This window comes from Balaenoptera borealis (genome assembly GCF_965194805.1).
Source record: "Balaenoptera borealis genome assembly, chromosome: 21".
NCBI lineage: Eukaryota > Metazoa > Chordata > Mammalia > Artiodactyla > Balaenopteridae > Balaenoptera > Balaenoptera borealis.
In genome coordinates, this window is record NC_138880.1 from 14596447 (window position 1) to 14621447 (window position 25001).

At 50.5% G+C, this 25001-nt stretch overlaps 1 protein-coding gene across 2 annotated transcripts; it reads left to right on the forward strand.

Moving 5' to 3' along the window:
• Window positions 1-1059: 1059 nt before the first annotated feature.
• Window positions 1060-17483, forward strand: DUSP4 (dual specificity phosphatase 4). Of its 2 annotated transcripts, none has more exons than XM_082374774.1 (4): window positions 1060-2040; window positions 11547-11692; window positions 12654-12873; window positions 13543-17483. In XM_082374774.1, the coding sequence occupies exons 1-4, from the start codon at window positions 1602-1604 to the stop codon at window positions 13926-13928; spliced, it is 1191 nt and encodes a 396-aa protein (XP_082230900.1). In that variant the 5' UTR covers window positions 1060-1601; the 3' UTR covers window positions 13929-17483. The 2 variants fall into 2 exon arrangements, with proteins under 2 accessions (XP_082230900.1, XP_082230901.1); XM_082374775.1 differs by lacking the exon at window positions 1060-2040 and adding an exon at window positions 2085-3807.
• The last annotated feature ends 7518 nt before the right edge of the window (window positions 17484-25001 follow it).

The following is a 25001-nucleotide window of genomic DNA, read 5'->3' on the forward strand; positions in this document are numbered from 1 at the left end:
AAATGCATAAGTAAAAACGAGGGCGGGAAAAACGCGAATTGACCTGGAAAGAGCAGGGCAAAGAAACCTGAATCGGCCCTGGAGCGTATTAAATCCTTTACGCGTCAATTTCCCTGGGTCTAGCTTCGCACCAAATGTGGACCCTAATTGTCATTTCCTGAGAAGACAATTCACACGAGTACAAGATGGGGTGAGGACTTTTCCAAAAGCCGAAAACATCGGGGTTATTTTTCCCGCATCAGGGTTAAATAAACATCTTTAGGAAGCGTGGAAGGGAGTGGCACTCCCGCCTTCCTTCTTGGGAACAACATTCCGGATTCAATTAATGCCTCCCTCCGGGTCGTAAAGCAGCAGACTCAACACCTCACTCCTATTAACTGGGCTTGGGGGCGGGAGGGTTTTCTCTTTTATCGTCTGGGTTGGGGTTTGCCCACGTTCCTCGGGAAGCTATAAAGCTGATTTAATGGTGTAAGATGAAAATCGATCAGGCTAAGGCAGAAGCTCATGGCTGAGGAATCGCAAGAGAAAAAACTGCTGGCCGGCCGAACGCACTCCTTAAGCCTGGGGCGAGGAGGGCCGGGCCGCCTGGGCCGCGGTGCAGGGTTCCCCAGTCCACTAGGGTACGTGGGGGACACCTGCGAGGCTGGTAAGGGGGAAGCACGGAGGTGAAGAGGGATGAAACCTCGAAACCGAGCCCAGGCCTCCGCTAGGCCGGCTTCTCGGCTGGCGACTTTGTTTTCCCCCGGTCGCCTCCGCCACCACCGCGGCGGGGTGCGATGGCTGCACGGTGACTCGGGTCGGGCTGCACGCGAGCCGCGGAGGCCGGGGAGAGGCGCCGCCAAGCTCCTTTCACGAAGTCCGGGCGCTGCGGCTCGCCCGCGGGTCGGAGGCCTCCTCCCCCATCCTCTAGGTCTTGATTTTATGAATGGGCCTGGCGGCGAGAGCCGCGCGCCCTGTTTACTCCGCTCTTTGTGACGTCGCGTCCCCGTGACTGGGCGCGAGCGGCCGGTACTCCATTCACGCGCCCGGGCTGGCGGAGGGGGTGGGACCGGTGGGGCGAGGGGAGTCGCGAAGGGGCGGGGAGCGAGCGCGGGGGGCGGAGCAGGGCTCGCGACCTAGAATGGAAAGAGGCGGGGCCTCGCGAGGTAGTAATGAATCTGCCCCCTCCCGGGGGAGAGCAGAGGAGCATTAATAAATCTATAAGCCGAGGAGAGGAAACTCTGGCTGGGGCAGACCGCGGAGCTCCAGCAGTTCGTGGGGAACGGCGGCCGGAGCAGCACAACGGGCAAAATACAATAGAGGCGACAACGGAAAGGAGCCCTTGGTCCTCTCCCGTAAACACACTCCCCTCGACCGCCACCTCCCCCTTGGCACCGTGCTGCCTGGCGCCCGAGGCCGCTCGGACTGCTATGTAACTGCGAGGCTGCGGGAGGAAGGGGACCGGGGAGAAGAGGTTCGGCCGTGGGAGCCCCTAAGGGCCAAGTTTGCGGCCACTTCTGCCCGCGCCCTCCCTTAGTCCCCGCTCGCCCCTTCCCGCAGCCCAGCTGGCCCGGGCGTCCTTCGCCTCCTCGCGTGCCCAGCAGCCGCGGTTCCTGGCGACCATGGTGACGGTGGAGGAGCTGCGGGAGATGGACTGCAGCGTGCTCAAAAGGCTGATGAACCGGGACGAGAACGGTGGCGGCGCGGGCGGCAGCGGCAGCGGCAGCCACGGCGCCCTGGGGCTGCTGAGCGGCGGCAAGTGCCTGCTGCTGGACTGCCGACCGTTCCTGGCGCACAGCGCCGGCTACATCCGAGGCTCGGTCAATGTGCGCTGCAACACCATCGTGCGGCGGCGGGCCAAGGGCTCGGTGAGCCTGGAGCAGATCCTGCCCGCGGAGGAGGAGGTCCGCGCCCGCCTGCGCTCCGGCCTCTACTCAGCCGTCATCGTCTACGACGAGCGCAGCCCGCGCGCCGAGAGCCTCCGCGAGGACAGCACCGTGTCACTGGTGGTGCAGGCGCTGCGACGCAACGCCGAGCGCACTGACATCTGCCTGCTCAAAGGTAAACGCCGGCGCCGGGCGCGAGCTGGAGGGTCGATGCGGCGGGGCTCCGCGGCCTGAGCCTTAGTGGGCAGGAGAAGAAGTGCCTGGAGGGACTCGTGGCTGCGGGATCCCCCCCGCGCACTCCTTTGTGCGTACTGGTGTGTGCGCGTGGTGTGCAAGGATTCTGTGCGTTTGTGTGCAAGCGCGAGCTCCTGAGGTCCTCAGAGACGGTGAGGGCTCCGTCACCTGAAATTACGGACCCTTCCTGGCGATTCTGCGATTGTTTACAGCCACTAACGGTCTGGTCTTGCGGGCGAAGCGACTCAGCTGCGTTGCCCACCTTCGAGTCCAGGGAAGTGCTCCCAAGTGCCATGGTGCGGGAGGTGGCGGGACAGGTTAGGCCTGTCGGTTTGGCGTGTCAGGGCCCCGCACTGAGTCCGACCCAGAGATCCCGAGACATGGGGCAGGGGGTGAAGGAGGATGAGCGCGGGGATGGGATGGGCCCTGCGGGTCCGGCTGGAAACCAGCCCTTCATAAACGCAAAAACGAAGATCGGCTTGCGGGCCTGATGTGGAGCGATCTGTTCTCTCCTCCCCTGCTGCCCGACTCCGAGCTCCACCGGGAGGGTCGCCAACCCCTCCCGCCTCGGGCTATCCCCAGGCTCCGGAGCGGGAGGCGGGAGGTCTGAGTATTTGGGGAAACGCAAGGCGGGACGGGGCCTCTTAAACTGCGACAAGTGCGACCTTTTGTTCAGACTCGACTCTCAGATGGCGGCGCGCGCTTAAGTGCGAAACTCTTGGGGAGGGGAGGTCTTGTCAAATGTGCAAGTCGGAAACCCCGAAAGGGCCGAGGGCTACCCAACTATCTGGAGGGACGGGGGCGCCGACCGCACCTGCCGGCCGTGTCGGGCGGCGGGGAGCTGGCGGGTTGCTTGGGGCCCCTGCCGCGCAGCGCCCCTTCCTCTCGCGCCGCATTCCGCGCGTTCCTTCGCCCGCGGCGGGTCTTGGCCTCCGAAGCCGAGAGGCGTTTCGGACCCGGGCCATCAAAGAGCCGCCCCTTTCCCTGTCGGCGCCCCTGGCCCCCCCCCCTCCCTCCTGCCCTGCCCTCTCCAGACCCGCTCACCGGAGAGGAAGGGAGATGGGGCGGGAGGCGCGGCGGAAACCTCTCCCCGCTGCCCCTGCCAAAAAGCACAACACTGCCCAGTGCCGGCGGGCCAGGCTTGCCCCCGTGAACAGCGGGGGACTTTGTTCTCGGCAGTTGTTTCCTGGCCATTTGACCTGTCAGCTGCTGGGGAAATGCTGCTGTTGACCTTTGGTTGAACTACTAAGGCGATTTTGCTGATTTTTCTTTCTCTACGAGGGCGGCCTTTGGCACCTCAGATTGAACCAAACGCTCCTCCCTTCTCCTCCCAGCGCTTTAAGAGAAAGTGCCAGGAAGGGCCTTGCACCGGAAGGACCGCTAAGCCCGGCGAGCTGGGCGCAGGGGGCCCGGGGCCCCCGCCTGCCCTGGCGCCGAGCTGTGCCGGGAGCCACGCGGCCCCGGACCGGGTAGAGCGCCGGGGTGGGGTCCGGGCTGTTGATGCACGCCGCCTGCACTCCCTTACATGGTTGCCGGCGTGCCGGCGCTCGTGGGGACGAGGAGAGAAATGTCTATGGGACCAAAGTCCCTTCGAGTGGCAGGGGCTGGCCGGGGTGTTCTCCGTGCCGCGCTGACCTGGATCGCTCCTGATTTGGAGCCCGATCGCGCGCCTGCCTGCGCGGCCCCTGAACCCAGGACCCTTCTCGAGGTAGGGCAGACGCACGTGGAGTCTGGGTTCGTTCTGTTTTGTTTTTCTTCCTGGAAGAAATCCGGAGAGGACCGCCCTAGGGTTTCCGGGCGCGCAGACACTTAGGCCCCGCTCCCGGGGAGAGAGACGGATTTTTAAGGCTTCCGCCTCGGGCTCGCGGCACCTCCCTGGTTCCCCCGAATCCCGCCGGGAGAGCCCGGAGCCAGACCCGTACCGAGAGCCACCCTGCGGACCGGCCGCCCGGCGCAAGGCAGATGCTAATGTGCAGGCTGCGTTGGACGGGCAGCCTCCGGGTAAAACGACCGTCCCCTGGCGGTTGGCGAGGTGCCTGGCCCACGGAAAAGGCGTGTTTTAAGGGCTGTTTCCTCCCGAGGCCTGCACTGCCTCCTGTTGTCTGACCTGGTGCGGGCAGGGAGGACGGCCCGCTGCCTCTCAAAGTCCGCATCCTCTGAGCCGGAAAGTGTCTAGGCCTGGACCGAACTTCTCTCTCTCCGGGAACAGGCCCCCCCGGGAGCCGCCAGGAGAGGTTCAGCTGGGTTTGTCTAGGCAAAGGGAACCTGCCTTTGGAAGCAGCCGCCTAAAATTCACAGAGTTTGGGCGCGGGGGGGCTCCTTCCAGCTCGTTCTGCAGTGGTGGTAGAACATCTTTGAGGTTAACTGGGTCCTAGTCTATTCAACTTGGCTGATTTTCATTTATGTGCTAAGCAGAGGCGGTCTCCACACAGGTCCTCTTTCTTCTTGCCTTCTACTGAAAAGGCATCCCTAGTGAGGGCAGAAGGAAATGGGCGTGGTCTGCTCCCCCCGCGCGGCGGGAACGTGCCTCTGGGGGAGGACAGCCGTGCCTCCTGCACTCCCATTCCTTGGAGAAGTGGAACGGCAGGAAATGTGGGCTCATGGGCGGGGGGAGCTGGGGGCGGGGAACTAAAGGGAAACAGGGGGAGACAAGCCCCTTAGATTATCTTTCGTAAATGCCTTAATTGATTAGGGGTTGGGTAATTTTTTTCCCACCAGAGTTGTTCCTTTATTTTGCAGCCAATGGGCCTTCCTGGGCGTCTCATTTCATGTGCAGTGGTGGGTGTGGAATAAAAGTGGTCAGACATTAAGCCAGTGGAAGACTGATTGTTGGTGTCTGCCGTCCTGGAGGGACAGTAAAAACAGCTGGGCATTTTCAGAAGTTCTATTACCCTTCCTGGACACAGGCTATCTAATTCTACCAATTAATTGCATTTTTAAAAGCCGATTTTCCTATTTCTGCCACTTTGAAGGGCAGAAAGTTGATTACTCATTGCAGGCAGTTAATAACTAATACCACAGGCAAGAATTCATAGTTAAGAGTAAACTTTACTTACTATCAATGAAATACTATCTGGCCTTTACATTTCCTAATATTACCCAAGGTTTGCTAAAAGCAGTAACCCAAATCACTACATTTTCTGGTCTTTTGGCTAGTAAAAGCTTCCCACTGGGATAAACTTTTTTTTTAAGCTCATTTTATTTAAAATCCTGTAAGACATTTTTAGGGACAGTTTAGAAAGTTTAGCTTTTCAGATTTTATTACAGTACACATCTCCTTTGAAATCCCCTTCTCGCTCCTCATAGATCCTTGGAATAGGGTTTTAGACAACCACTCCCACCCCACCCGCCCTGGGTCAATAGAGAAAGACAAAAAGAGCATTTTCTTACCCTAACAGAAGTCTTCCTTTACCTCCCACGTTCTCCAAATAAATCAGTCTGTTATGCAGAAGATGTCAGGTATAAAAACATTATCTTATTTTCCTTCTATCTAAAATTCATCTCAGCCCATGACCTTTGTCAGTTCTTATTCAAGTTCTGATTTAAAAGCTGTCCTGGAGCTGTTTTGAGAAACTGGGAAGATCAACTAAATACTCCAGCTTCTCCTTCCAGGTTGGAAGTCACCTACCCAGTAGTCCCCAGGCCTGATCATACAGACCTGACATTATGCTTCCTGTGAAAACAGCCACTAAGCCCGTAATGAATGCTATGGGTGGGGTTTGGGTGACTGTCTTCTGTCTTTTCTTTCTCTGTGTTCTCTGTGTCCATTTGCCCTGCCCATCCTCATTTCCAGGAGGTCAGTGGCATCAAACAGCAGAGTCCTGGGGGATGCTAAGGTTGAACACCTCTTTCACCCAAAGGCAAAAGGACTGGCTTTTCTTCTTGCAAACAGGACACAATGCCCATGACAGCCAAGAATTGTTAGAATTACCAAAAAAAAAAAAAAAAAAAGCAGGCCTTAAAGGTAATTCCTAACCCCTAGTATAAGGCCTTAAAGAATTGTAAGGAATGAAGCAAACTCACTACTCTTTGCATCATTTGAACTGGATGTTTCCAACCAACAAAAGCAGCTAAAGACAGGGTGTAGGTGTAAATTGAAAGTGACAACCTGATTGTCCGTAAGCCTATCACAGCTCCCTTGGGCTTGTCCTGGATGCTTACAGGAAAGGTGGGCTGTCCCCACCAAGGTGGGCTGCACAGAGAACTCAGAGAGGAGAAAGGGTGGCCTTTTTAAAGAGCCAAGAAATTCCTTGAAAAAATCAGAACATCTGAAACCAGATAGCTGGTTTCCTTGCTGGGAGGCAGTTCCCATCTAACAAAGAGGAAGTTTGAGAGGAAGAAATGTAGACTGTCAGCGGAAGGCGGCTTGCTGAACGGAGCAAATAGCACAGAAGGACTGGGAGGGGCTGCAAACAAGGTCCAGCCCGAGTGTGGCATCAGGTGGCAGCCCAGCTGGCCCGGGACCGAGGTCCTGACACCGAGCCCCAAGGTGAGAAGCCCATTTAGGTAAACTGGAAATGCTGCTCAGCATTTAGAGGGGCGCTTCCTAGGTCAACACCCACATCAAGGGAAGTTCTCAAAGCCAAAGGACCTTCGAATGTCCCCAGACTTGCCTGCTGGGCAACATTTGCCTCGTATTGATAAGCTGTCCCAAGAGAGCGAGGCCATGAGCTCTGTCTGTGAACGGGTGATCTTCTGAGCGTGGAGAGGGTCACGGGGAAAAAGTGGCAGCCACATTAAGATCCGTGACCATCGTCACCACCAAGAGACAGTCTTTCCCATCACAGACCCCATTAAGAGTCCTATTATGGTGAGACGAGCAGCACTACGCCAGCCTGCCCTTTCCCAAGGACTTTCTCACACATTCTCTCCCACCCCTGCATGAGCAGGAGGCCAGCCAGTTTTCAAAGCTAAAGTTTCTGTGTGAGAAGATGAAAAGAACACAGAATGGAACTGTAGATGTAGTTATTCCTCAAGGGAATCAAGTGGAAAATTATAGTCCTTTCTCCCCGAAGCCCCCCCAAGACTCTCAAATTTTAAAATGAAGTTGAGAAAATGAGAGCTTTAAGACTAGAAGGTATATTATTAAATAAGAACATGAGAAAAACAGGTCAAAATTAGTCAGCACGTCTGTTACAGAATTACATGCAATAGGACGTAGGAGAAAACCAGGTGGGAATTCACTGGCGTATGTGCTGTGAAAATGTGTTCAGAAGTTGGAAATACAGGTCTTGAGGCACCTGCTGTCAGTTTGTAGTTTGCAAATAAGTAGTTTGTGGACATTCAGGATCACAGAATGTTGGAACTTAGAGATGATATCGTCTGGAATCCTTACATTTTGAGGGTGGAAAACAGGACTTAGAGGGAGTGTGTTGGCTGGGCTTCCACAGTCGGAGCTGGGACGCGTCCACATCTGTCTGCTTTGTCCACCCTACACATCTGCAGGGGTCACGGGGTAGAGCGCTCCGCGCCGGGTCTACAGTGGCAATAAGCTTTCCCTCTCATGAGTTTTGGATAAAACTTGGAGATCTAAATCTAGCTCTTACTGAAAGGGCCGAGGCTCTGGTACCTGCACAGATGTGGGCTGGGAAGGGAGGCACCGAGGAGAGAGGGCTGGGAGCAGTCTTCTTCAATCCCACCCACCCTAAGAAATTCAGTTTCATTTCTGCCACGACCCAGTATAGGGCTACTCTAATATACTTCGAGACGATCTGAAATTTTTTTTTAAGTGAAATGATCCGTGTGCTTATTACGTAACTTGAGCTCTTAAAATACATTTTTTTCCAAGAGATGTTAAGACCTGAGTGGTACCCTCCAGTAGCTCATCACCTGGCCAGGCGTCTGTAGCCCTACCCTGATGGGGCTAATGCCACACTCGGGCTGGAGTAAAGGCGGTGTGTGGGGGAAGAAGAGCCAGCAAGTGCCTTTAGCTGAAGTCCCTGTGACGGGGACCATCACTCTGAAAGCAGAGTGCCATGAAATTATGCCCTCTGTAAATGCAGTGCATTCAAGTAGCTTCTATTCTATTTCATTAAATAGACAAACGCTGGTCACGACTCCTCCATGACCACCTGGAGTTAGAAAGGCACCGGAAAGAAGCAGTTTGGTGAAGTGTCAGCAGTGCTCTGTTCACATCCTTTCTGTTTCTGCGTGAAAACTCCTTCTCCGCGTGATGAAACCAGCAGGCAAGCCCCCTAGAGAAGGCCCACCAGGGAGGCAGCGGTGGGCGAGCAGCAGGGAGGGCTCCTGACGGCCAGGTTCAAGGTGGCTTTCAGGCCCCTTCTGTGGGCTGAATGCCGGTCCCGCCCTTACCCGGGGGCTGCCCTGCACCTCCGTTTCCTCTTCTGTAGAACTGGGGCTTGTCACGCCTTCCTCTAGGGCTACTGGTTGGATACCTGTGTGGGAAGAGCGTGACACATAGTGAACACTTCCTTTGAAGAGGGTCTGTCATTTTTATTAACACGCATGCGATACCCGGAGGTGGCTCCCTGGCGTGTGGCCTGGGGCTGTGGCCTGAATGGTCCCTGAGCTGCACTGCTGTGTCTGCACCTGCGGGCTCCAGGCCCACCAGGGCGCGTTCAGCTCATCCGAGGGCCTGGCCTGCGTGCAGCACCGCGGCCCCAGAAGGAGGTGCTCCCTGTAACTACCAGCCACGGAGCGCCCCCAAAGCTAGCGACGGCTCAGGAGGGAAAACCTTCCCCCTGCTGCCACCGGGGGGCGCAACCCTCACCTTGCTCCCGTCCCTTCGACAAATCTGCTTCTTCACTTAGTTCCTTTCTGCCTGTTCTTTGAAAACCCCCCCGGGGGAACAGACTTCTCAGTAATCGTTTTTCCACTTTGTTGTAATGGTGCCTTTTCCTGACCGTTGCTGTCTCTCTGTCCTGTTATGAGCAGCCTGGGGGTGACGACAGACAGCCCCCCTCAGGCCGGGTCTGGCCTCTGGGCCGCCTGCACCCTCCCCTGCACGCCACACCCCCAGGGTCAGCCGCAGGCTCGGAGCCCTCCGAGGGCTCTGCTGGGCCCTCCCCGCCCCGGATCGATTGATGGTTGACCCTGGGAGGCGGCAGATGTCCCTGACCGGGCAGGGCACTCAGGGCTCAGGAAGCGCCCAGTACCTGTTCTTCTGCTGTCTTAACTACCAGCTCTCAAGATGCCTACTGGAAAAAATAAGTAAAGCCCAGGAGGAGAAAGCCGTCCAGGGTCTGAGAAGTTGCCAGTAAAGCTGAAGTCACCTGTAGGTACCAAAAAAGAAAAGCTTCATGGAGCTCCTCCCCGAGGCCCGGTGCAGAGCACTGGCTGTTCCGGTCAGTCCTCACAGGAGGCTCCTGGCCTGGAAGCTTCATCACATTTTACAGATGAGGAAGAGGCTCAGAGAGGTTCCGTGATGGCCCCAGGCTGCACAGCCGATGTTTCACCGGGCTGGCATTCAAACCCAGACCTGTGAGTCTGACTGCAGAGGCGAGGCTCTTTCAGGACTTCAGTCTGGGGCCCTGTCCTGTACCTTCTCAGCAGTGAGAACATTCTTTCCACCACTCTGAGGTTCCTCGGCTCCTGCTGCCCTCAGGGCTGCTCTTCCTCTGTGACCTTGGAGCCGGGCCCTGGCCCTCCTGTGACTGTTGGCCTGCCTGTCTAGGTGATGAGCTTTTGGAGGGCACCACTCATGCCTTGCATCTCTTTGAAAACAATGTATTTTACTAGCTCAAAGTATGTGATAAAGACACGGATCATCTTACTTAAACAATTTCAAATCCTGTAGAAGTCTCTAGAATAACAAGTGATGGCTTTTCCTATAGATGATCAACCTCCGTTTGTTGAGTGACCCATTTCTCCTTCCGCTTTCTCCAAAGGGCAGCATCTCCCGAAGTTTCCCATCCCAGGGGCCCATCACAGGGACTTTAGCTAAAGGCACTTGCTGGCTCTTCTTCCCGCACACACCGCATTTGGGGCAGCGGTGTTTACAGCTTTATAGGGAGAGGAGACAGATGGGGGTGATAACGGGAGGGAGGCCGCTCCTGTGACGAGAAGTCCACTGAGGCCACCAGCACATCTGAAGCGGGCAGTACTGGCCCCTCTAGCAGGTTTTCCCTCCAGGGAGGCTGGTCATTATGACTCAGCAGGAGCCAGGGCCTGGGACCAGAGAAATATCCATTTATAGCCTGAGGGAGGGAGTGGGGGAAATAGGAGGCCACCAGTCAGAGAGGAAAAAATGTCTGCCCTGTTTCTGGAAGCCTTAATGATGTGGCGAACATAATTTTCTTTCCTCTCCAAAGCGGTAGTTTCTAGGGTTGGGATTCAGGGCAAGTAATTGACTAACCGTCACATGTTGGAAAATTGCTTTGCACAGTGGTGATCGGGAACAGTGGCACCCACCCTATCACTTAGTCATAAAGACGTAACGGGCTAGCTGCCTACGTGACCATCAGTTGAGTGGTTGTTCCAGAACCCGCAGATCCTACTGAATTCATTTATAATCCATTTTTGGTCCAACAGAAACTGCAAAAATAAAAATACAAGCAGGGCCAAACCTTGACAATAGATGGTAAGTTTCCCGCAAAGGGAAGTCCCAGAGATCACAAGAAAATCAGATACAGGCTGAATGTCTCTCTTCTTGGTGTGTTTCACTGCCTGCATCTCTGCCCGCATCTCTGCCCGCATCTCTGCCCACGCCCGCCCAGCCGGCCCTTTCCTGAATGGCACTAACACTATTCCAGAGAAGTTGGCTGTTTATCTCTTTTTACTTAAACGACCTCCCTTCCCCGGAAGACGACCCCACAGAGAACCATTACAGGGCTTAGCAACTCTCAGGTCAGGAAATCCTCCCTTGCCCCAAACCTGTATGTAGCAGGAGGGATTTATTTAGATTTAAGCCTGTTTGCTCTCATTTTGGCCCCATGTCCATGGAACAGCTGTTCATGGGGCCGTGCGATTGGCATCTGTTCTGTTGCTGAGATCCAGAAGGGCCGGTGCCAGGGTAATAGTTTTTTATTCTCTCCCACATTGGAGAACCTCTCTAAAAGAAGGGCTGGAGTTGGGGGGTGACAGACATTTTTGTAGGGCCCAGGGGCCAGCTGAAGGCTGCCTTAGTGCTCATGGAAACCCCCAGTAGCTATTCCCTCTTTCCTTGTCATCACTGTAAAGAAATTATCCCTTCTTCATCTCCCCTGCACATCCTCCTTTGTGTATCTGCATCCCAATCCGAAGTCTTGTCCCTAAAGCTTTCGTTCCGGCTTTCAGGATGCAGTCTTGGCCGAATGTAGTCTCCGCATCTCGGGGAAAAAGGTCTCCATAGCCATTATCTCTGGGCCCACAGCGCCACCCAGTGGCAAGTGTAGGTACAACCAGCCCCAGCTTCCCAACAGCTCTCCTCCATCAGGTAGGATTCAAGTTCTTTGTGGTTTCCTGCTGGCTCAGTGACCCCATTAACCTGAATATCTTTCTCCTTTACAGGTGGCTATGAGAGGTTTTCCTCCGAGTACCCGGAATTCTGTTCCAAAACCAAGGCCCTGGCAGCCATCCCACCTTCTGTGCCCCCAAGCACGGCCGAGTCCTTGGACCTGGGCTGCAGCTCCTGCGGCACCCCACTGCACGACCAGGTGCGAAGAGGACTGCTTGTCAAAGGCTTTGGACGCAGTGCCTCAATTTGGGGAGAATGTGTTGAGTATCAGGGTGTGATGTTAGGTGGAGTCCACTATTCCTTGGAAGTCTTCCCCTTCCCTCTCTTATTACCCTCACCTAAGAAAAGAATATAAACACATACGTCCCTGGACTTAGCCTCTAGAGTTATGTGCAGACAAGCAAGGAAGGCGGCCAGAAGCATGTGGGCTGCTCTGTAGGAAGCCAAAACCCCAGCCCCGATTCACAATAGTTCGGCTGTCCGCCCCCCATACAAGTTAGTTGTAAATGCTAAATGGACGTAAATGATCAATCAACCCTTTCCCAAGAAAACCAGCTTATGCCACTACATTTCTTACAAGCCCACCTCTTCCAGCCCTTTCCTTTAGATGGAAATGGAGTGAATTTATGGGGTCCAGCGACTCTGCTCCCCCAATCCGAGATCACCTGTGTTGATCTGACTCAGAAAAGTGTCATTAGTGAAGCCAATGTTACCTCATTTTGCCAGGATGCCTCCTCTTGTCTGTGAGGTTGACATGGCGTCTGCTTTTCATCTGCCAAGTGAAGGCGTATCCAACCAAATAAGTGCCTAAGCCGCGTAGCTCAGTGGTAGCGGGTGTAAGCTCTTCACGTCACAAACAGTGGGGCACGGCCAGCTTCATTTGTCACGGGGGAAGTGGGCTGCCTGAACCATCGGGTGGGGCCCATAGCAGAGCAGAGCAGAAAGGCCAGAGCCCATCGCTCCCTCCCGGGGCCTGAGCGGCACACGGGAAACCTGGAGGGGCTGGGTCCACGGGCAGTCTCCCCAGGGCCCGTGAAAGCCCACCTGAGACTGGCTTCCCTCTCCCCGCCCCACACGTCCCAGACCCCTGCCCAGTTGCCTCTCACTTACAACGTTTGCTTGTCGGGGGGGGGACGCTTTGTTTTCCCTTTCTGGTGCAGGGGGGTCCCGTGGAGATCCTTCCCTTCCTCTACCTCGGCAGCGCCTATCACGCAGCCCGGCGAGACATGCTGGACGCCCTGGGGATCACAGCCTTGTTGAATGTCTCCTCTGACTGCCCGAACCACTTTGAAGGACACTATCAGTACAAGTGCATCCCGGTAGAGGACAACCACAAGGCCGACATCAGCTCCTGGTTCATGGAGGCCATCGAGTACATCGGTAGGCTGGCTCTGGCCAGGGTGCTGGGTCCTCCCAGGCCAGGGTGCTGGGCCCAAGTCTGGCGGAGGGAGGGTGGGAGGGAAGAGGGAACCACGTGTAACTGGTGTGTGGAAGGAGGGACTTAGGAAGGGCCATATCCGGGGGGGTTGCCTGCTTCCCCTCTTCCTCAGTAGGAAGGCTTGCCCGTGGGCTGTTGTGCAGGCCCTGGATAGGATGACGGACTTACGCAAACAGCAGGTGCTGTTAGCTTACAGAGCCAAGAACCTTTTCCTTGGACGTCCCCAGGTGCCCAGAGGATAAGACTCTGGGGATGGGGAGGGAGACATAGGGAGAATTGGGGCATTGTTTTTGTTCCTGCAAATGAAAACCCGGCCGTGTGTGCCGGGATTGCACCAGCTTCAGCAGGCGTATCTCCTAAGCGTAGTACATTTGTTTGCTTAATTCTCCGAAATACCCTAGCGGGGGTGGAACTCTAGAGGCCCTCCCCCGTGGGTTTCCTCCCCGCGCGGCCTCAGCCTGGGAGGCGCTGTTCCTTCAGGGGTTCAGCCGCAGGGCCCCCTCTTCTCCAGTCCTCCCCGCACCCTCGTCCCGGCTGAGGCCGCCTGCAGCCGCCTTGCGGGAAGGATGGGGACCTGGGCGCCGCTAACGGCACGCCGCTCTCTGCCCCAGATGCGGTGAAGGACTGCCGCGGGCGCGTGCTGGTGCACTGCCAGGCCGGCATCTCGCGCTCGGCCACCATCTGCCTGGCCTACCTGATGATGAAGAAGCGCGTGAGGCTCGAGGAGGCCTTCGAGTTCGTGAAGCAGCGGCGGAGCATCATCTCGCCCAACTTCAGCTTCATGGGGCAGCTGCTGCAGTTCGAGTCGCAGGTGCTGGCCACGTCCTGCGCGGTGGAGGCCGCCAGCCCGTCGGGGCCGCTGCGCGAGCGGGGCAAGGCCACTCCCACCCCGACGTCGCAGTTCGTCTTCAGCTTCCCGGTCTCCGTCGGGGGGCACCCGGCGCCCAGCAGCCTGCCCTATCTGCACAGCCCCATCACCACCTCCCCCAGCTGTTAGAGCCTCTCGGATCCTCCCACCCCTGCACCCGTCGGCTCTCAGCCCGGGTTGGGTGGCGCCCTGTGCGGGCAGCAGGTCGGGACTGGCCCGCAGGGGGCGACAGAGCTCCTTCCATCCATCTCTCTTTGGCCAACCGTGGGGCCAGCTAGAATGGCAATAAGGACTTCGAAAACATATTTAACGCAAACAAACACAACACTCCAACTTAGAGCAATAATGTCTTCCTCAGCGGGCAGGGAAGACCTGGGTTTTGGTTTGTGCGTCAGTTTTACTTTTCAGATAAGAATTTCTTACCTCATTTTTTTCAGCAGTAAGGCTTGAAGTTAGGAAACCCGCAGATCCTGGCAAATGTGCCCACCCAGTTTTATTGAGGGGGAGGGGAAGGGAGGGAGGGGAGGGAAAGGGACAAGATAAAAACAAGTTTGCCAGAAGTGCCTGGTTCTGTGTGCTCGGTCCTTTTATTGTTGTAGTTACAGGATTTTTTTTTTTTTTTTAAAGAAATCTTTTAGGACATGGTTTTCCTTTCTAAGTCACCACCAACAGGTGAATAATTATGCTTAGTAATAAATAAAAGTATTTATTAAGAATTTCCTCAGAGTATGTAAGTACAGAGAGTCTAGTGATGGTGAATTTAGAATATATTTATGTTAATGTGGATCAGCAGAGCACAATAGCATGCAGACGTCAAAGCAGTTAGGAAGTAAGTGGTGTGTACAAGTTAGCATGATGATCAGCTTGCGTTTGTTACCGCTGAGAAGGGGGCAGGGTGGGGTGGGAGGAGGAAGAAAGGAAGGAACTACTTTTTCATTACAGCCTCCCTCGGTATCCGCCGGGGATTGGTTCCAGCACCCCTTCCGTCCATCGCGGATACCCAAATCCATGGATGCGTAAATCCGCTGATTCTTGTATCCGCGGATACTGCATCCGCGAATACGGAGCGCGGAGCGCACTTGGTTCTTGGGCACATGGGCCACTGAAGCGATTTGAAACCACAACAATGCAACCGTTTCTGGTGATCAATAACTCAGTTTGGCGGTGGAAGCATTTTTCTCATAGACCTGCCTGAGAACTTGTATATCATCTGTGATAAATGCCATATCATATAAGGTGCTCCTAAAAAAAAATTGGGCGCAATTCGGCTTTTCCTGCAGTGAATCATTTGGCAAGGCCATTGGGGAACCCAGCTAAGAGAGATAGACCCGAAATGGATCCTTTTGGAAGTGGAAGCACCATCTTTTTTCTCTCTTGCATAAATCAGAGTTTTTAGTTTTAGGGGGTTTGCTTGGAATGAAGTACACCAACAAATTCTTGCATTCTTAAAATTCGTGGTGTCGGTGAACATTTTTAGAGTGAATAGGTGAATAAAAAGAAGGGAGTGGACACCCCATTTCAGGTCCTGTGGAAGCCTAGGACAGCAAGAGAGAGTGAGTGAGGAGTCGGGCAGACTCTGCGGGGGAGCTGGCTGCTTGGCTTCTGTGACAGGCATCGGGGCACTTGAGTGCCATCTTAGAATCCTTTCTTGGGATACTGCCATTTTCAGGGCCCTTTCCAAATGGAGGAATGGCTTTTGGAGAAAGAAGGAGGTGGGTTGGGCTTGGGGGGAGGGAGGACAGAACAAACCACGTGTTATTTAATTTGTAGTGTCGTGGAACAGTGTTGTTACCCAGTGCCAGGTTAGAGGTAATTCCAAACTTGTCTAGAAGCGAGAGCATGCTTTTTGGTTTTGTTTTTTGGGTTCTTTTTAGCCCTCTGAAGATCTAAGTGATGCACATTCTTGCTCACCCATAAATAACTTCAAGCCTCAAGGTTGGAATAGTGTTGGAAGGCTCCTTCTCATCCCCACATCCCAGACAGGACCAGGTTCCTTACATTTCCTTCCATAAACATGACCCTGTGTTGGCATCATTTGTCCTGCCTTTCCCAAGCCCTGTCTGAAAAAGTGTGGGTTCCCACAAGCAGATAGGCCCGCAGGAGGGACTGCTTGAGAGAGGAGGGAAAGTAGCTTTTTACAGACTGAGTGTACATTGACCAAAACTTGTGTATCCTGCTTTCCCAGACTGGATTCCAACCACACGGTCGGAGCCCAGGACCCGCCCCAGACAGGTCTTTTCCCTGCTTTCCAATTCAAGTCTTCTGTCACAGCGTCAAACCCCTATTTATAAAGCCATTTTCTTTGTACTCGATAGCAGCCCCCAAACTCTTAGAAATCAAATAGGAAATTGGCTTGATTGGAAACAGGGATTTGGGGTCACTATTCCCCCATCAGAAGCCTCTTTGATGACTTGGAATAGCTGTAATGAAGACAGCACCGCAGGGTCTGTCCAAATGGCCAGTGGGTTTCAATAGGTGTCTCTCCCATGGAGTGATTTCTGGTGACGCGAAATATCTGTCATGGCTGGAAAGCATTGCCACTTACACCGAAGATCAACTGTGCTGTTGACAAAAGCCGTAGGCACTCTGGATCTCCTGTAGAGACTGGAGAATGCTGCCAGTTCCCTCCCGGCATCTCTGACCCAAGTGTGTTTGTGGAGCTTCCCCCAAGCAGTATTCGGCTGAAGCCACCCGTGAGCCGGTGGCCGGGAGCTCCCAGCCTCAGTTGTGGCCTCCTGAGACCATTTTCCTCAGGTACCCATCCTAGCCCGATTCCAGAGAGTTATCCAAAAGGTTGGGAAGCCATGAGAAAAAATGAAGAATCCGCGGGAAGATGGGCAGAGGGAGGTGGGACGGGTGATTCAAACGTGAGGGGAAGGGGCTGTGAGATTGGAGGGGCCACCAAGCCTTTAGTTGGTAAAGTGGTGGTTCGCCCAGGCCGCCCGTCAGCCTCAGCTGGGGAGCTTCGAAACCCTGCTAGCAGGCGATCCCAGACCAAGTACAGCAGGATTTCTGGAGGAGGGACCCAGGCATCAGTAGGTTTCAAAGCTCCCCAAGGGCTTTGCGTGTGTAACCAAGTTTGGGAAGCTACTTTCTGGACGGCCAGGTGCTTTTGGAGGCTGGGTCTTGATAACACAGAGCTGGCTTGTCTGGCAGAAACCACAGCCAGGGGTTTGTCACTAGTTCAGCGTGGTCTCATGGCCGGTCCCCTCAGCTCCGCTGAGGGACAAGATGGTTTCCGTCAGGAGCTCAGGGGCCACGTGACCTCCTGAACGAGACGCCCTTTCAGGCCCCTCGAAAGCCAGCTGATCTGCGGAGCGTTGTTACGAAACCGAATACGGTGTCCGGATGTTGATGTTCTTCCCTGAAAGTTTCCCTGTCTATCGAGAAGGATGGAGAATGCCACCTCTTTGAAGAGGACCCTGCCCTTGCTTAGAGTTTATGAGTCATAGGAGAAAGAGGCTTTTTCAAGACAGAGCAATGCAATACTTGTAACTTCTGTAAATAGCCCCATTTTTCAGAGTGATGTCATTTCTACATTTGATATGCTTGTATTTCTGTAGGATGTATATAGTCTAGGGGATTTTTTGTTTGGTTTTGTTTTTTAGAAAAGTCAACATGTCAGTTTTTATTTATTGCTTGAAAAAAAGATCACTTGAAGAAAAATAAATACATTTTCAACCACCTCTGGCTTGGTTTATCCTTTCCTGAAAAACTGCGCTGCTATGATGACTTGGAACATCTGGGTCATTTGATAATCTTGTGCACTGCGTACCACCTCCCGTGGAGACAGGCTGGTCAGATCTGTGAGCTCCCTAAACACCACTCAAGGAAGGTGACAGGAGAAGGCGGATAGGAATCTCAAGAACCTGATTTCTCTAGTCAGAGAGACAGGAAGAAGTGAAGGATAAGAGAGAGAGATCCTTCATCTGAGAGTCTCCTTTGTGCCAAGCACAGGATGGAGTGATAAGGATGGTTCCCAGGTGGGAGAAGTCAATCTTAAACATCCTAAAGCACAAGTGACTAGGGCTATAACCAAAGACTATACAAGGAGTTACCACACCCTTCCCCATCAATAACGAGGGGGTCCAGCCTGGCTCACAGAATCTTAGGAAATTTTACGGACCTCACGTTCCCTCATATTCTGTAGCATGGAAATAGCAATATGCTTCCAGACAGAAGAAATAAACGGATGAAGATGATATGTCAGTGGTTCCCCAATGCTGATATGGGCATTGCTTCTATCAGATTCCATTGGTACAAATTTCCCAAATTGTAAACCAAAATCATGTTAGTAAACATGTATGTCCACTGTGTCATTGTTATTTAACATTATTTTAGAAGGACTGGCCAATGCAATTAGCAAGGGAAAGAAATGAGGTATACAGTTTGGAAAGTGTGAGGCCAAATTATCTGCGGATGATATGTATCTGAAAAACACCAGGGAGTCAATTGAAAAACTACCAGAAATGAGAGAATTCAGCTAGTGGTTGATTGCAAAATTAACATGAAAAAATCAATAGATTTCCTATATGAAAATATCAATTAAAAATAAAATAGAAGTAGTAGATCCTATTTACAATATCAGCTTAAAGATAAACTGCCTACAGTAAACTTTACCAGAGATAGGCAAGACCTAGCTGATGGACATGGTAAAGCGCTACCAAGGGACACAGAAGAACATCTGAAAAAAGCTGAAAGACATACTGCGTTCTTGGATGAAAAGACTCAGTACTGAAAAGATTTTATTTCTCCATAAATTAACCTATGCATTTAATATCATCTCAATCAAAACACCAACAGGATTTGGGAGGAACATGGCAAAATGATCCTGATTTCACCTGAAGAAACAAATATGCAGGAAAATTTTAAAAAAAAAGAGTCACAAGTTTGGGGGGTAAGATTTATATCCTTTTGTACTGGGCATCTATCACTATTGTGATTAAAATAGTTTTAAATTTTTTATAGGAGATTATTTTAAAAATAGAGATTCTTGGGCTCATCTAAGACATTGAGTCAGAGACTGCACAAACTCCCACCAAGAGATTCTGACTTACAGCTGGTTTCAGGACGGCCTGTTACAGGTTTGACCTCTAGCGTCTCCCTTCCCTTCAATCCCCTGCCATTATAACAACCCGCAGCCCGTAATTATTCTGATCACATCACTATTACTGTAGCAACTTACCCAAGAACTTAGTTGTGTAAACCAACAACCATTTTCCTTTGCTCAGGAATTGGGAGATTAGAAAGCTGGGAAAGGCTCTGCTGGGTGGTTCTCACTGGGGTCTCTCCTGCGGCCACTGTTGGCTGGGCTGCTGTCATCTGGGGGTTCAGCCAGGCTGGTCATCCAAACGGCTCATTCACATGACTGGCAGTTGATCTGGCTGTCGCCTCACAGACTCACAATTCAGTTGTGACTGTCGCTTTGAGCGCCTACATGCACCCTCTCCAGTAGAGCAGAGTCCATACAAGACGGATGAGAACTCCGGCGAGAGTATTCCAGCCAGCAGGGTGGTTGCTCCACTACCGTCTGGTTTCAGAAGTCACAGAGCATCACTTCCTCTCGACTATATCAGTTGTAGCAGTTTCAAGCCTGCGTAGGTTCAAGGGGAGGCAAGCCAAACCCTGCCTCTGGATGGAAGGAATGTCAAAAATTCATCGTAGCCATTTTTCAAACCACCACACCAATAAACAGAGAGCTACCTAGGAAACCTGAAAATGCAAATTTCACCCCTAATCCAGAGACATTGGTCATCCAAGATCTCGTCCAAGGACCAAAACACAGCTTTTTACCAGTATGCATACTGCCTGCTTATGCTATATTGGCCCCATGTGATCCAGAAAGCATCACAAGATAAACCTAACCTTAGGTAAAAAAAATGCTGGAAAGTAGAAAGCTGAAAAAACACATTCTGAGGAGGAAATAAAGGCAGGAGCTTTTGAAGTCACCGCCGATTTCAGCCCCCGCGCTTCTCCCCATTAGCGCTTACGTCACGTTTGTTCAAGTCCACCTGAGGTGTCTTTCCTGCTGCCCAGTGAGTGGCACAGGGACCAACTGAGCGCATGATATGAACAGTTAGAATTGTTCTGGATCCTCCACCACCAGTGGACAGAGCTACTGAAACCCTGTGTCTGGCGGCCAGGCTGGGACAGGCAGACAGAGGTCTTACCCAGGACCTCTGGGTAAGACAGATGCATCCCCACAAGCCCCTGCTAAGATTCTTTTCCCTGGATCTCTGGAGGCACATAGAGCTACAGGGCTGGGGAGGTTTAGACTGGGATTTTCATCCAAGGATGTTAGAAGCAAGTAACATCCGTCATGTGGGCACACATCTGCTACCTCCCAACCGTGGGTCTTAGATAAGACCTGAGTTTGACAAGCCAGCTTAGACCTTCTCACCCCATGAACACAAAAGAGCTCTGTCTACAGAGCAAGCCCCACACTAAGTTAGCTTCCTAGCTGCAGGTGAAGAGGGGAAGGTGCAGACTTTGTAGCAGGAGAAAGAATACGATGAATGTGCTAATCTTGAGGTGTGGGGACCTTACCCGATGGGGAAAATGTAGTCCAGTGGGTGTCCTGAGTTCCGGCCAGTTGGATGGGCCTCTTCTCCTCCTGGAAGAGAGAGGCTAGATGGACAAATTAAAAACAAGGCGAAAGGGACAGTTTCTCCAACACGTACTTTCCTTTAGAGAAAAGTCGTCTCTTACCCTAGAGATTGCGGATTTCGTGACTTGTTCCGTAAAGATTTGGTCCAGCCCAAGGACCCAGGGGTCAAAGAAGTGTGCACTTCATTGCGCAGGAATTAGCAAAGGACCCATGGGAGTTCCAGGGATCTCACTGCTGACAGCACAGACAGAAGAAGAGGGAGCCCCGACGATCTTCTGGAAATGGTGCTTAAGTCTCTCGTGAAATCAGGGAATCTATTCTTAACCAGAGCAGTAGCTGAGGAAACTGGCTCCCCACTAGTTGCCATGGGGAAGTTCAGTGGAAAAGCTCCGGAACTTGACCTTGGAGTTCCAGGCATCTCCATCACAGTGTTCCCAAGCTGACTCTGCATCACCACTTTGGGTGGTTGTACAACTCTTAAATTTAGTAAATTTACTAAAACAAACAAACAAAACCTGACTTTTACAGTTAAAATGGGTAAATTATACAACAATAAATTTGTTTAATGATAAATACATGAAAATACACAAATATGAGTACATATGTTCACTGCCCCAAACTTCAAAGAACACAAATACATACAAGGAAAAATGGAAGTTCCTCCGTCTCCATATCCCTGCCCTACACCTCACTTTCTTTTACTTTCAGTAACCAAAATGAGCCATTTGGTGTAATTACTTCAAGACTTTTATTTATGCATTTTATAAATTTATGTGTTTGACAGTGCCTGGGAGCAAAGTTTGCCACCCCTAAATGTCTTTTTGCCATGCAGATTATTTCGAGTTGGAAGTAATCAAGGAACAAAAGACTCAGGAAGAAACTTTGAGCTTCCCCTAAAGAATGCAGATAGAGAACCTGTTCCAGGAAGGGAACATCACCATAGATAACCTAGTAGACAAGAAGGAACCCAGCAAAGTCTGCTTGTTAAAATTCCTGGATCCCGTTGTCTCTGCAGGCCCAGCAGACATTTATTTACCAAACATTTGCTTTTCCACTTCCATATAAATTGCCTTCCTCCCCTCTGAAGTCCCAAATCAGTACCCCCAACATCCTCTTTTATCTTTAGCTGAAGATAGTCTTTAAGGTGAGGGTTTCAGCCATTTTGGTGAGTTACTCAGTTTTCCTGGGTCTCTCCCATGGATACGTGTCATTCAACTTTTGTGTGATTTTCTCCTGTTCATCTATCTCATGTCAATTTAATTCTTAGACCAGCCAGAATAACGTAGAAGGGTAGAGGAAAATTTCTTCCTCCCTGATAACAGGATAATATTTGAGATGTTAGCTAAGTCAATTATTTTAAATGTTTCAAAGACATCCAAAAAGAATGTACAGTCTCTGCTTTTGGGTACAAAGTTCAAGTTAGTTAAATAGGATATTCAACTCCCTGATATTTTCATTTTTATTTTGTCAGTTTCTTAGAGGAATGAATTAAAAATACGAGGAGGATTTGATAAAATCAGAATCATAGTGGAAGATTTTAACAGTTTGTGTTTTCTGTGTTCCGATGTTGCCTTGCAAGCATGAAGTTGTGCTTGATAATGGCTTCTTGTGGCTTGTAGGTGATGTTTCTTGTTTTCCAGGTAATGTTCCATCCTACTTTGTCTGGAATCAATAATACCATGTCTACATTGGTTTGGTTACCGCTTGTCTGGTATGTCTGTATATGTCTCCTTTTTATTTTAAGTAACAGTTGGGGATTTATCTTTCAATCATAGAGAACACCTGACCATTAAGTAATAGAAATATGACTGTAGATTTATAGGTTGAATTCTGTAATTAGGCTGAATGTCGATTCTGGATATTTGTTTACAACAATATAACCCCACTTAAAATATAATCCATGGCTTTGAGGAGATCCAGCAAGAGAAGCAAAGAGGCATGTCCCCAATCCTCTTCATTGCCATCTCCCAATGGAAAAGATTCTCTTCCAACGTTCTGAGCAAATGGGGAAAAATAGCAGAAGCACTAGCAGAATTGCACATTTACAGTTCTGCCATCATCACAACTTTTTTCATTTCTAAGATGATTGCTCCTGCTTTTCAGTTTCCAAACAGGTTAAAGCAATTCACCTGGAAATCAGACTCTAAATTTAGAGGAGAGGCCTTGAATTACTGAGCCACATGATTAAAAAAATATATTATTCTTGTTTCAATTTCTTCCCTTCCCACAGTAAAATAGCTTTATCGAAAAATTCAAACACAATCTAAATATTAGAAAGCAAAAAATCTTCTGAAATCCTGTATCTCTGATACAGTCACCCTCAACGTTCCATGACCATCTTTCTATATATATGTGTGTGCATACATACATATATACATACACATGCTTTCATGTTCTATACTTCCTTGTGGCTTGCAGGTGATGTTTCTTTCTTTGTTCTATGTTCTAGACAGAAAGACATAAAATATATATATATATATGCACACATACACACACAGTTATTTCTTTAAAAAATGTCAGCCATATTGTTAAAGAATACTTTCTTTTTACTTAGCTCCCTCCCTCCCTGCACCAGATTCTGCAGACAACCACTGTTAACGATCACGTGTCCTTCCTTATCTTTCCGTGCTCATAGAGTTGTATACAATATAATGTATTGTATTATATGGTATAAAGCACATATACCATATATCTACACGTATAACTACATATAGGGATTTTATTTGGTATTGTTTACTTTATAAAAACAAGATCCTACAATACACAATTTTCTGCATCTTGCTTCCCTCAATGTATTGTGGAAATCCCCTCAAGTCAAATGATAAATGACTTGACTCACTCCGAATTTCTTTATGTAGCTAATTTATTCACGTAGATCAAACGTTTTAAAAATACAGATGTGTGTATGATAAAACGCCTCCTTCTCAACTATCTCTCCTCAGCACCCAGGTTGCCCGTGTTTACCAGTGTTACCAGATTTTGACACACTCACCCAGAAGATATTCTGGGCGAATCATTTACAAGTAAGCACATGAAGGTATAGTGTGTTTATATTTATGTAACTTCTCCCCCACCCACTGCTTCTTTACCCAAACACTCACCACCACTTTGTTATAAAAATTCCTGAGTTTTGTCAATCTGAGAGGTAACTTGTGTTAACTTATTATTTTAACTTACATTTCTTTTATTATGAGATTGCACAATTTTTACATATTCAAGAACCATTTGTATTTTTTCTAGGAACCGTGTGTTCATAACTTTTACCTGATTTGTTTGTTTTATCTTACAGATTTTCAGGAACTCTTTCTCTATGAAAGAGATTAGCCCCCTTGTCTATAGTCTGAATTGCAAGTATTTCCCCCAGTTTGTCATTTGTCTTTTGACTATTGCTTATAATAGTTTAAAACATAAAAAAAACAAAACAAAACAAAACAAAACATATATATCTTTTTGAGTCCCTGCTTTCAATTCTTTTTGTAAACACTCTCCTGTCTTATTTTAAAGAATATTTAGATAGAGAACACAGCTGCTCACCTTGTAGCTTGGTCCCCAGTGCCAAGCAAGAGAACATCAGTTCTATTTCAGTGTCATACACTGAGTGGGTGCCTGGGAGAAGACTTGTCCGGCTAACTGTTCTCTTTTCCTCACGCTTCTCCAGGGTCTGAACTTTGGAGCACTGGTCTACAAAATCGGGTTCTGAGCTCAAAGTGGAGGAAACATAGAGAATATTTGCTTTTTCCCTCTGTCCTCCCCAGTTATATATTTATTTGTTCTTTATTTATTTATTTTTGGCTGTGTTGGGTCTTAGTTGCGGTGCACGGGCTTCTCATTTGCGGTGGCTCCCCTTGTTGCGGAGCACGGGCTCTAGGTGCGCGGGCTTCAGTAGCTGTGGCACGTGGGCTCAGTAGTTGTGGCTCGCGGGCTCTAGAGCTCAGGCTCAGTAATTGTGGCGCACGGGCTTAGTTGCTCTGCGGCATGTGGGATCTTCCCGGACCAGGGCTCGAACCCGTGTCCCCTGCATTGGCAGGCGAATTCTTAACCACTGCATCACCAGGAAAGTCCCTCGCCCCAGTTTTAAACTAATTAAAAATACCAGGTTTCTTTAATATATGTTTACACTATTCACCTCCTTGAAGTCAAAGGAGGAATTAGGTCAAAATTAATTAACTATTTTTATTTATTTAATATTTATTTCTTCATGTGCATCTCTATGTCTCCTCTCTCAACGAAAAGAGAAAGTATGTATGTATACACTTTGCTTGTACATGTTTCTATCCTTCTCTCTCTCTCTCTCTGTCTCTATAAAATGGACTTAAATTTTTTAGAGCAGTTTTGGTTTCATAGCGGAATTGAGCAGAAAGTTCAGAGACTTCTCATACACGCCTGCCCCACACGTGCACAGCCTCCCACTTAACCAGTATCCTCCACCAGAGCGGTCCATTTGTTAGAACTGATGGATCTAGAACTGCGGACACATCACGATCACTCAAAGTCCACAGTTTACATTAGGGTTCACTCTTGGTGTTGTACATTCTGTTGGTTTTGATAACTGTCTAATGACGTGTATTCACTATTACAGTAGCACAAAGGTAATT